At 59.9% G+C, this 10,809-nt stretch overlaps 1 protein-coding gene across 3 annotated transcripts; it reads right to left on the bottom strand.

Moving 5' to 3' along the window:
* Nucleotides 1-233: 233 nt before the first annotated feature.
* On the bottom strand, nucleotides 234-9,475 carry ASL (argininosuccinate lyase). Of its 3 annotated transcripts, XM_065892340.1 has the most exons (16): nucleotides 9,464-9,475; nucleotides 6,156-6,350; nucleotides 5,754-5,837; nucleotides 5,481-5,537; nucleotides 5,237-5,334; nucleotides 3,698-3,775; nucleotides 3,533-3,610; nucleotides 3,083-3,135; nucleotides 2,652-2,714; nucleotides 2,348-2,462; nucleotides 2,121-2,205; nucleotides 1,949-2,008; nucleotides 1,625-1,708; nucleotides 739-819; nucleotides 470-576; nucleotides 234-378 (listed from the first exon to the last, which is right to left on the bottom strand). In XM_065892340.1, the coding sequence occupies exons 1-16, from the start codon at nucleotides 9,473-9,475 to the stop codon at nucleotides 234-236; spliced, it is 1,395 nt and encodes a 464-aa protein (XP_065748412.1). The 3 variants fall into 3 exon arrangements, with proteins under 3 accessions (XP_065748412.1, XP_065748413.1, XP_065748414.1); XM_065892341.1 differs by lacking the exon at nucleotides 1,949-2,008; XM_065892342.1 differs by lacking the exon at nucleotides 3,533-3,610.
* Between the last annotated feature and the right edge of the window lie 1,334 nt (nucleotides 9,476-10,809).

Raw genomic sequence — 10,809 nt, 5'->3', positions numbered from 1 at the left:
GAAGTCACTGTGAGGCCCACGGTGAAGGGGGTGGGGCCTGTGCAGGGTGGAGGCTCTGATGCGCATCCCCTCCACCCTTCCCCATCCCTGACTCTAGCCATGCTTGTCCAGTTCCTCCACTTCCTCTATGGCCCTTAACTGCATCCCCACCGACCGAGGCAGACAGGCTGGGCAGGAAACACACACAGCCTCCTCTTGGGCCCACTTTATTTGGGAGAGGCATGGGGAGGGCTCTAGGCCTGCTGCGCCCCTAGGAGAGCTCGCACCTGCCCAATCTGCCAGTCGACACTGGAGCGCGCAGTGCCCCCCAGGGCTGCGTACTGCTCCACGCTGTGTCCGTAGTCCCACACGTGGCTCACGTCTCCCGAGAACAGGGGGCTGGGGGGAAAGGAGGAGGTGGGCCTGGGCTGGCCTCGAGGAAGGCAGCAGAGGGAGGGGAGGGGAGGGAGGGGAGGGGAGGGGAGCGCACCTGATGGTCTGTAGCTCCTGCAGCGACAGCTGGTTGAGGGCGACCCCTTTGGTCTCGGCCATGAACACGGCTTTCCCAGAGGCCTCGTGGGCCTGGCGAAATGGCATCTGGGGGTGCGGGCGGCAGGAGAGCAGTGCTGACGCAGGCTTCCTGAGCTCCCTGTTCTGCTGGGGGTGCCGGCCCTCCCCCCGCACCATGACCACCGCCACCCCCAGCCTGAGGAACATCCCTGTCCCCTCGCCCCTCCACCCTGGCTGCCCCACACTTACCCCTTTGCGGACCAGGTAGTAGGCGAGGTCAGTTGCCAGCATGTCAGGACTAAGAGCCCGTGCCATGTTCTCACGGTGAATCTGGGGACAGCAAGCCAGGCGAGTGTGAATCTGGGGGGCCCTTGGTCCTGGAGCTGCCAGCCTAAGGCCTACCCCCCCTCAGCCAGGAAGTCCCCTGCCTTGGGCAGATCCCCTCTTACCCACCCTCTTCTGCTTTCTCTGCTTGAACCATCATTTCATAATTATTGATAATTATTAGCTGTGCTACTGGGGTTGCCTCCTTATCTTTAGCATCAGAATCACCTGGAGGATTTATCATGAATACAGATCTCCGTGGCCTAACCCAGAGTCTCTGATTCAGCAGGTCTGGAGGGGGGCCTAGGATTGCAGGTCTGTCAAGTTCTCAGGTGATACTGATGCTGCTGATCTCGGGACAGCACTTTGAGAACCACTGCTTTAGAGACACGTCCTGAACTATTTAGGAATGAAATGATGAGGGGGCTTTGCTTAAAAACAACGGTGGAGGGGGCAGTGGGTAAAGACAGCTGAAGCAAGAATGGCCATGGGTTGATTGTTGTTTAAGCTGAGTGTTGGTACATAAGGGTTCATGATACACAGCCTCTCAACTGTTGTATACTGATATTTCCCATAGTAAATGGTTAAAGAAGAAATCTGGCCAGGCCAGCTGATGGGGCTCCTTGAGTCTAACCCACTTCCATTCTACTGCAGTAAGTCTCTTCCCTCTTCCCAGGGCAGGAACAAGCACATGGTCCCTCCCTCTGCCCCACGGCCTCTGGACCCACCCATGCTTGCCTCCTCTCAAGATCACCCTCCTGGCATCCCAGCCCTGAGCTTAGGGGCCTCGGGGAGAAGAGGCGTGTCTTGCCTGCAGTGTAGAGATGACGCCAGTGGCCACCTGGATGACGGCGCTCATGGTGTTGGACACTTCAAACACGGCTTCCTTGTCCTCCTGGGAGGCACGTGGCAGGAGGTAAGGGCCCAGTAGCCCGGTGCCCAGTGAGGCCTTCCCACTGCCTTCCACTGGGAACACTCAGCATCTCGTACACCCCGCAGCAAGGGAGAGGAGAGCACTCCCAGGGCTGCGTGCGCAGGACAGGAGGTGGCAGTTCTGTGGGTCCCCTGCCCAGATGAGCCAGGACCCCGAGAATTGGTATGCGGTGTGTGTGCAACTGGGTCCCCAGCCTCGCACCTGTAAGTCCTTGTTGTAGGTGCTCGGAAGTCCCTTGAGGGTCATCAGGAGCCCAGCACACTGAGGGGACAGGGAGGATCAGGGGGCTGGACCTCGGAGCCTGTCCTGGACGTTCCCTCAGGACCCTCCGGGTCAGCGCAGAGGCCTCGCCCCAACTCCCTGCCCTGCTTACCCGCCCAAACACTCGCCCCGCCTTGCTCCGGATCAGCTCCAGGCTGTCTGGGTTTTTCTTCTGGGGCATCAGGCTGCTTCCAGTGCTGGAGACAGAGATGCCGGGGCTGAAGGGGCTCCGGTGCCCCTTGGCTGGTCTGCTGGGCAGCTCTGCCCGGGGGTTGAGGTGAGGAGGAAAGAAGCCATGCTGGTGGGCACAGAGCTGGGGGAGGGCAGGCGCAGCCTTACCTGTAGGCATCTGAGAGCTGCACCAAGTTGAATTCCTTGGTGCCATAGAGGATGAGATCCTCGGCCATCCTGCTGAGGTGGGTCATACACAGCGAAGCCCAGAACAGGAACTCAGCTTGTGGGAGGAGAGGGAGAGCAGGCTGTCTGGTCACCAGGCCTTGCCCCTCACCCAGCCTGGAGAAGGTCCAGTGGGCCATTCGGGGGTGGTAGGAAGCTGGAGAGGAGGCAGGGCGGGGGGACAAAGGCAGCACGCACTACAGGGGACTGGCCCTGGAGGGCGGGCGGGCTAGCGCCCAGGACTCACCCACAAAGTCTCGCTCACTGGTGGCATCCATGCTGTTCAGAGTGATGGCCCCAAAGTTCAGTTCTGGCCGATTCGGGAAGGGGAAGGCAATAGGGTTGGGCTGGAGGGTGAGGAGGGGCCTTCTCCCCACCCCCACCCCCCAACCAGGCTGCTCAGCACCCCCCCCATGACCCCCTCTCAGGGAGGAGGAGTAGGGAGGGGCAGGAGGTTGGGAAGGTCTTTGGTACAGGTCCCAGGAGGGAGGCGGGAGCCCTGAGTCTCCCCGGCACCATGCACCTCTCCCATGGCCTCCCCTTGGCTCTCTAGCCTCACTGGCCATAGATAATAGACCAGGGTTTTACCCGGACCCCTGCCCTCTCTAAGTGTGTGTCTGCGAGACCTGGCAGGTGCTGAGGGTGGTCTCCTGGGAAAGGAGGGGCAGGGTGCCTCACCTGCTCGGAGCAGCTCCCGGTCCACACCCAGAGGGTTGCCTGCGATGGCCCCGCTGCAGAGATGGGAGGGGTTCTGAGTGACCGGGGCTCCCGGCAGGCAGGCCCTGGCATGTACTAGCACGCACACCTGTGCTGAGCTCTGGTTGCCAGGGCTGCGGCCTGGTCGGCTTGGGTGCCAGACAGTTGTCCCCACGCGGGGGAAACGGCACAATGTGAGCAGCTGGCTGGCTCTCTGGAGAGCTCTGGCCTGGCTGTGACACACTCATCGCCCCCATCTTAGAGAGAGCTGAGGATCCATTGGTGGTCTCCCTCCCACCGTGGCTGGGGAGGCTGACTGCCTGGCTTCTGTCCCCCTCTGCCCTTCCTGGCCCCTCCTCTTCTCTTGAAGCCCAAGGAACATGCTAAGTATGTGGCAGCAGCCCCATCCTTGGAGCACTGGGCCTCACTCACCTCCCCAGGGGCAGGACGTTGATCCGCTTCTGCACCTCCAGCAGCCTCTCAGAGTCTCTGGTCAGTGCCACAGCATGGCTGTGGGAAGCCAGGAGGCAGGAGGGTGAGGGCAGCCTGGGCTGGGCCCCTCCCCTCCACCACGCCCCTCCCTCACTGCCCGCTCACCTCAGGATCCAGTGGCTCCAGCGGATGGGCTGAGCCCGCTGCAGGTGTGTGTACCCTGGGAAGAGGATGTCACGTTCCCTGTAGGGGAAGAGTAGGGGCAGGGAGCCTGAGGGGCTCAGGAGGTTCAGGCGAGGCCTGCCTGGGACCCTGGGACCCTGCAGTCCTGGGCCCCTGTAGGGAAGAGCAGGGCAGGCTCACCAAGGATCTGCCTGCACAAGGGACCAAGTGATCTCCTGGGGACAAACATGGTGTAAGGGAAGGGTCGGGAGGTGGGGCATCGTGACTGGGCCATGGCTGGGGGCGTCCAGAGGGTGAGCGTAGGACCAAGTAGAGATTACACCTTCAGCTGGGGTCTCTGCACCTTGGTAGCAGATCTGGGTAGGGGCCAGGGCAGGGGGGGGAGGTGCACGGCAGGTACCACCTGGCAGTGAGAGGCCGAGTTCGTGAGCATGAGAGGAACTCCAGAGGAGCCCAGAATAGCTGGGGGCACTTTAAAGTAGGCAGGGCAGTGGCACAGGTGCTGTGAGTGACGGTTCTAATTTTTTTAAATAAACAGCTTTATTGAGATATAATTCACATACAAATCACCCATTTAAAGTGTACATTTAGTGTACAACCATCACCCCAAGAAAGAAACCCTGGGACCTCCCTGATGGTGCAGTGGTTAAGAATCTGCCTGCCAATGCAGGGGACATGGGTTCGATCCCTGGTCTGGGAAGATCCCACATGTCGCAGAGCAACTAAGCCCGTGCGCCACAACTACTGAGCCCACGTGCTGCAACTACTGAAGCCTGCGCGTCTAGAGTCCGTGCTCCGCAACAAGCGAAGCCACAGCAGTGAGAAGCCCGCTCACTGCGTGTACCAATGAAGACCCAACACAGACAAAAAAAAAGGAAAGAAACCCTGTACTCATTAGCAGTCAGTCCCTAATCCTCCCAACACCCACCCTGCCCTGAGGATGACAGTTTGGGGGCCCTTGTTTTCCCCCAGTGAAGTCAGTGAAACAGGGGTCACAGGGAGCTGGGGAAGAGGAGGGGTCAACCCTGTCTCTGACACCAAATAGAGACTTCTCAGAAGTCATGTCACAGAAGCCAAAGCTTGGGATGAGGCCAGTGGGAGGCAGCCCTCAGCTCTGTCCTTTGCCCACCATGCTGTGTGGGGATGGGGGACATGGGGCACAGGCAGGCCAAGGAGTGACTCTCTGGTTGCCCCGGGCAAGCCGGCCCCTTTCCGCGGGCTTCGGGCCATTTGCCTAGTGCCTTAGCCTCTGGCCTGTGAACCCTCAAAGGGTGAGCTCCCCCTGCCTGCTAAGCTGGGCTGGCTGGGGGTCGGGGATGCTGCAAGAAATCCCCACTCCTGGCTGCTCTGCCTCACTCAGTCCGGGAGTTCTGGACTGTACCCCTGTACTCCAGAGCCTGGCCCCCCTACCCTCATCACCCCTGCCACCTAGGTCTGGCATGCAGGCTGCCTGTCTCGGGGGAGCGGAGACCCTGGATGTCCTCATGCCCCTCTCTGCCACCTGGTGTTGCATGCACTCACGCCTCTGCCCGATCCACCATGGTTCTGATGAGCTCCCGGAGGAGGGCAGAGAGCGTGGAGCAGTTCTGCCGCATCCACAGCCTGAGGTCTGTGACCACCTGTTGGGAGGAGGATGTGGCACTCAGGGACCACAGATGTGTTGCCTCCCTGGGGAGCCAGGACCGCTGCTGAGCCCCAGCTCTGCTGTCTGGACCACCCAAGGTTGGGAAGGCCCAGGGCGGGGAGCTGGGCAGGCTGGCGGCACCTGGTCGTTCCGACTTCGTCCTGTGTGCAGCTTCCCTGCGGTTTCACCGATGAGCTCCTGGGGGTGGAGGGAGGCACGCAGTCGGGGTCTGCCTGCTTGTGGCCTCCCCTCCCTGCCCCGGGGTGCCCTGGTTCTGCCCGATCTCTGCTAAGGCCTCCTGCTCTGAGGTCCCAGTGATGAAGGGAACAGAATGAGCATAAGAACAGCTTATGCTCAAAAGTGGCCCAGAGAGGGGAGGGGCAGGGGTGGGGGGTGAGGTGGGGGTGGCCTCACCTTCAGACGCCGCTCATTGGCCGTGTGGATGTCCTCATCATTGGGGCTTAGTTTGAAGGTGCCCTGGGCCCACTCCTCAGCTACCTGTAGCAGAGGGCAGCAACACGGGGGTCAGGAGGGTGGGCATCAGCAGTTGAGTCCTGGCAGCGCTCCACCCCCGAGGAGAATCACAGGCCAAGAGCACGTTTGCTCAGGAGCCATAGGACCACAGGAGCATTAAGGGATGAAGAGAGACAGTCAGCACAGCATGTGGTTAAAGGGCACCTCTCTAGGCATATGATCACTACGAGGGGAGATGACAGGCTTGGGATGATACCGCAGCCTGCGCTCGCTCGGGGATTTGGTGAAAGCCTGGGACCACAGGGAGGGACGCTGGGTTGGGCCTGGGAGTGTGGAGAGTACCTTGTCCAGGCCCTGGAGTATCTGGTCCATCTCGGTCTTGGTGAGGATCCCCGCCTTCTGCAGGCCCCGGCTATAGGCCTTGCTGCCCTGCACGTCCACCTCCCAGAGGTGCTGGTCATAGGTGATGGACGAGTTGAACTTCTCCATGATGGGGTCCACTGCGCCCACAAACCGGCCACCCCACAGCTTCCCGCTCTGGCCAGGAGAGCATGAGCAATTAGTCTCCTCCCCCCTTGAGAACAGTACCTCCCACAAAGGGCCCTCAGGAGAGTTATCAAATCTGACGGCAGTGGGAGCCAGCGGGCAGGGTTATTCTCACTGGACAGATAAGGAAACTGAGGCTCAGAGAGGGTTAGGAACTTGCCCAGAGTCACTCAGGGAGTGAATGTGGGAAATTGGCTGGACACTGAAGTTAGGTTCTTTCCCACCATGGGGCGCTGCTCCAGGGAGATGGTGGCAGGCACCCCTGAGACCACAGCAGAACTTCTGGGACCCTTCCTGCCACTGACCAAAGTGAGAAGTCACTCTGGAATCCAGCTCTGATGTACCAGGGATAATGACAATAATGCTGGCTAACATACGTCGCATTCTCACTGTCTGCCAGGCACCATTATTTGCTTGTCACGCAGACAGCAACGCTGTGAGCTGGGTACCAATACTATCCTGCTACAGAGAGGAAAAGCTGAGGCACAGAGCAGATCTTTACCTTGCCCTTGCTGAGAGCGGCAGAGCCCGGACTGCACCTCGGCAGCCGGAAGTCGAAGCCCTGCTCTAAACCCCACATGCCACCAGGACCTCTCTGCTGGCTCTGCTGTTCTGAACATTTGCTGCAGGGACAGGTGAGGAGGCACTTGAGGGGCCCCATCAGCCTCAAATTACCTGCATCTCCCTCCCCCAGCTTGGGGTGGGGCCTAAGGTCCCAACCCCCCACTCCTCTGGAGAGCACCCCAGACACACCCATTATCATCGGCCTTCTAGGAGGTCACTAGCTGACCCTCTGCCCCCCAGGAGCCAAGGGCAGAGGGATGGGACAGAGACACCTCTGTTTTGAAAGAGGGCATAGGTCAGGGCATGGGACAGATGGGGGAGGGAGCGCAGAACCCCTGAGGGGCAGTCCTAGTGCCCAGTGAGCCAAGGACAGGAGGAGAGCGGTCCGGGGTGGAGGTGGGAATGTTACTTCGCTGGCATCTTTTCTGTGGAAGGGGTCTACAGTGGCCACTGGGGACATATGTTCTCCTCTGTCTCCCTGCAATGTCGTAGACCTCAGTTAGCCACCTGACCATAGGAGTGTTATATTACCTCTCTAACCTTCAGGGTTGTCCCTTTATAAAATAGGAATAATAATAGCATCTATCTGATGGAATTGTTAGATTAAGCCATTAAACTGCATACATAGCACAGTGCCTGGTACTCAGTAAGTTCTAGGTATTGCTAAGGGAGGGGCCGAGGGCTGCCAGGGTCAGGGTGTGCCTTAGCTCCACTCGTCACTCCTGTGTGCACCCCCGGGACCTGGCCCCAGGGTGCTCTGGCCCCAGGCTGTGAACTGACCCCTCAGTGCCCAGCAGCCTTGGCTGCCAGAGGACTCTGCCCTGCAGATGTAGCCTCTGCCCCCACTCAGCCTTTTGAGCTGGACCTGCCCCTTACCCCCTGCTGCCCCGCCAGGCCTAGATCTCCAGCAAAGCACCACGTGGGGCCCTGGTCCTGACCACTGGGGCCAGAGGGCCAGGGCCAGCCAGTCAGGTTGGGGAGGCAGGCTGCCCTTCAGCCAGGGGCCTGGCATCACCTCCCCCAGCAGGCCCCTGGACTCGCTTCGTGGGTTGCTAGTAATAACAGCTATTTAACAAGTGGGGCCGCAGCCAAACCAATTAGTGCCAACCCACAGGACGGCCTGGGGAAAGCAGAGGTCGCCTGGCGCCCTGGTTTCCTGAAGGCAGCCCACTCCGCATTGGGGCCAAGCTCCTACCCTGCTGGCAGTCTTAAAAGGACCCCAGGAGGATGTTAGAGTGACGTGCCACCACCTGGGCACTGAGAGAGGGGTGAGATGGTGGGAGAGGGCACTGCTGTGAGCCAGGGTACATCTGGGCCAGAAGGATCCCTTTGGGGCAAGGGGACAGGGACACTGGTTCAGGCTGGGATGAAAGAGCAACAGCCAATTTAGAACACATGGGAAATACCGGCGTTGTCCCTCTTAGTGTCATTAGCCATGATTTATTGAGCACCTACTATTGCTTCGCCCTGTGCCAGGCATTCTCCAGATGCTCTTACACTCTCCTGTGAGGTTACCCCTATTTTACAAATGAGGAAAGACATTCAGAGAGGTCGAGTGACTGCTTCAGAAGCCAAGTCTGTTTGGCCCCAAAGTCCAGGCCCTGCCACGGGCCCTCCACCATGACCCAGAAGCTAGTAGGGCAGACAGTCTTAACCCATTTATTCAATAAAAAACTGAGGCCCAGAGAGGAAGTGACTTGCCAGCTAATGGGGGCCAGGAGGGACTGGAACCCACACCTCCTGCTTCCCAGGCCCAGGGTTCTCTTCTCTGGCATCAAGCAAACAGCCCCTTTTACTTGAAGGGTTCAAAGCAATGACCTCATGATCCAGTACCTTACAGAGAAGGCAGACAGCTAATATTATCCCCATCTGCCGGGTAAATCAACTGAGGCCCAGGGAAAGGAACCTGTGCCTCAGACTCCTGCCACTAAGTCAGAAAGAGAACCCAGGAGTCCTCTGGCTCTGAGGGAGAGAGGCCAATGAGACAGGAAGCCACCAGGTCCTGGGGCCACACGGCACGGTCCCCTACATCCTGGCTCTTAGCACACGCAAGAGCCCTGTGGACTCTGCTACACAGGGACAACTGCTATGGTAGGAGAGGGGCACAGGATGGGGACTGACAGGAGGACGGGGGGGATGGGGGGCGGGAAGGAAGGAATGAAGAGGTGAGGGTGCTGAATGAGCGGGCCGCACCTTTCCCGCCCGGCCTAGATCACGGTCAGGTCAGGGCCACCTTCCCCAGCAGTGTGGGTTGGTGCATTTGCCACAAAGGCTGCCTAGGGAGGGGTGAGGGACCGGGGAGAAAAGATGGTGGTGGGGATACCGGGAAGTCGGGGCAAAGCTCTCCTTAGGGCTCTGGCAGGTGCGCCGGGGCGTACCCACTGCCTGGAGCCAGCGAGAACAATTACCAGGAGGGTGGAGGGCGACAGGTCTGGCTCGGGGAGATCGCGTGCGCAGGTCACTGTCCCTGCTGGCGCCCAGGGCGCCCCTCCCCCTCGTTTGGAGGCCTGGAGGACCGGCGTCCTCGAGATTCCACTCACCTCCGATGCCATGTTGGGCGGTTTCTTGCCGTCTGGGAGCCTAGGTCCTCCGGGTCTGGAAGACAGGGCAGGACTGACCACCTCGGCGGCCACCGGGCGGTGCCCCCCGGGCGGGGCCGGCTCCGGGTTGGGGCACTGCCTTTGGAGCGCAGCCTGTGGCGGAGGCGGGCGTGGGCAGTGCCCAGCCAGCGCTCGCGCGGGTCCTCTGCGTCCTCCCCTCCCGTCAGTCCCGCCCGTCCAGCCCGTTCGTCCGCCGAGCACTTACCACCGCCTGGCCGCGCGGTGAGTCTCTCCACAGCCGCGGGGCTGGACTTTTCCGGCCGGGAGAGCGTCAACAGCAGCCCAGCGCTGTCCCCGCCTCCTGTCGGCGGCCGCACCAATCAATCCCAGGCAGCCCGGCCCCGTGGGCGTTGCCTCCGCCCTCCAACCCCGGCTGTGGGCGGAGCCGTCTCGGGAGCGGCTTTGGGCTGAGCAGCACTAGGGAGGCGGTAGGCGACTGTGAGGGTCCCCTACCCCCAGGGCGGCAGTGCTCAAGGCTGCAGACTGCTCCGGGCACTGGAGGGAGACCCAGGCTAGGGATAGAGGTAAAGACACTGGGCCAGGCCTGGCGGGCTCACAGGAGACACAGGGTGAAAAGCCAAGTCCGATCATTCGTTCATTCAACAAACACGTACCCGCACCTCCTATGTGGTAGGTACAGAGTTAGACACTGAAGAAAAGGAAATGAGCATAAGAAATGATGCTTGCCTCAAGAAGATCTAACAAAGCGTGGATAAGGTGTGCAGGGGGCACAGAGGGCAGCGCAGTGGGGCGTCCATCTTGGGGTACTCAGGGAAGGGTTCCCTGACACGATTAATTAATTATTCAACAAAATAGACAGCCTGGGTTCCGGCCTTAGGGGCCCTAGAACTTCTGCCCTGGAAGTTCCACATTCTGGGGGAGATGTCCCCTGAGTTGAGTCTTGGAAATAAAAGGGAGTTAGCTCAGCAAAAAAGGGGATTAGAACATTCCCTGCGCCGGGGTGGGGGGTGCGGGGGTCAGCCTGGGCAAAGTCCGGGAGGCCAGAGGCCAGAAAGTGAATGGCCTGCTTGCAGAACAGGAAACCAAGAGTGGCTATAACAAAGGGTCTGGGGCTTTAGAATGGAGGTGGGGAGGAGAGGTGGGAAGTAGGTTGGGGTAAGATTGTAAAGGGCCTTGAATGTCAAACGAGAGGGTTTGGTCTTGATAGGACCTATGGTCCTCCCATAGGTCATAGGGAGCGAACAGATGTTAAAAATTGAGGGAGCCAAAATTTTTTTAGAAAGATACTTCTGGCAACAGTACTGAGGATGGAATGGAGGGGAGAA

Source organism: Phocoena phocoena, chromosome 15 (genome assembly GCF_963924675.1).
Source record: "Phocoena phocoena chromosome 15, mPhoPho1.1, whole genome shotgun sequence".
In the NCBI taxonomy this organism is placed as follows: Eukaryota; Metazoa; Chordata; class Mammalia; order Artiodactyla; family Phocoenidae; genus Phocoena; species Phocoena phocoena.
This window is presented reverse-complemented; position numbering and strand designations above follow the sequence as displayed.

Bases quoted from the DNA above. Each gene is read 5' to 3' on its own strand.
- ASL (XM_065892340.1), bottom strand. The intron at 3,776-5,236 runs GTGAGTGCATGC...CTTCCCCTACAG, and splicing joins ATGGTGGATCGGGCAGAGGC to GGAACGTGACATCCTCTTCC. The intron at 2,715-3,082 runs GTGAGGCACCCT...CGAATCGGCCAG, and splicing joins CCGGGAGCTGCTCCGAGCAG to AACTGAACTTTGGGGCCATC.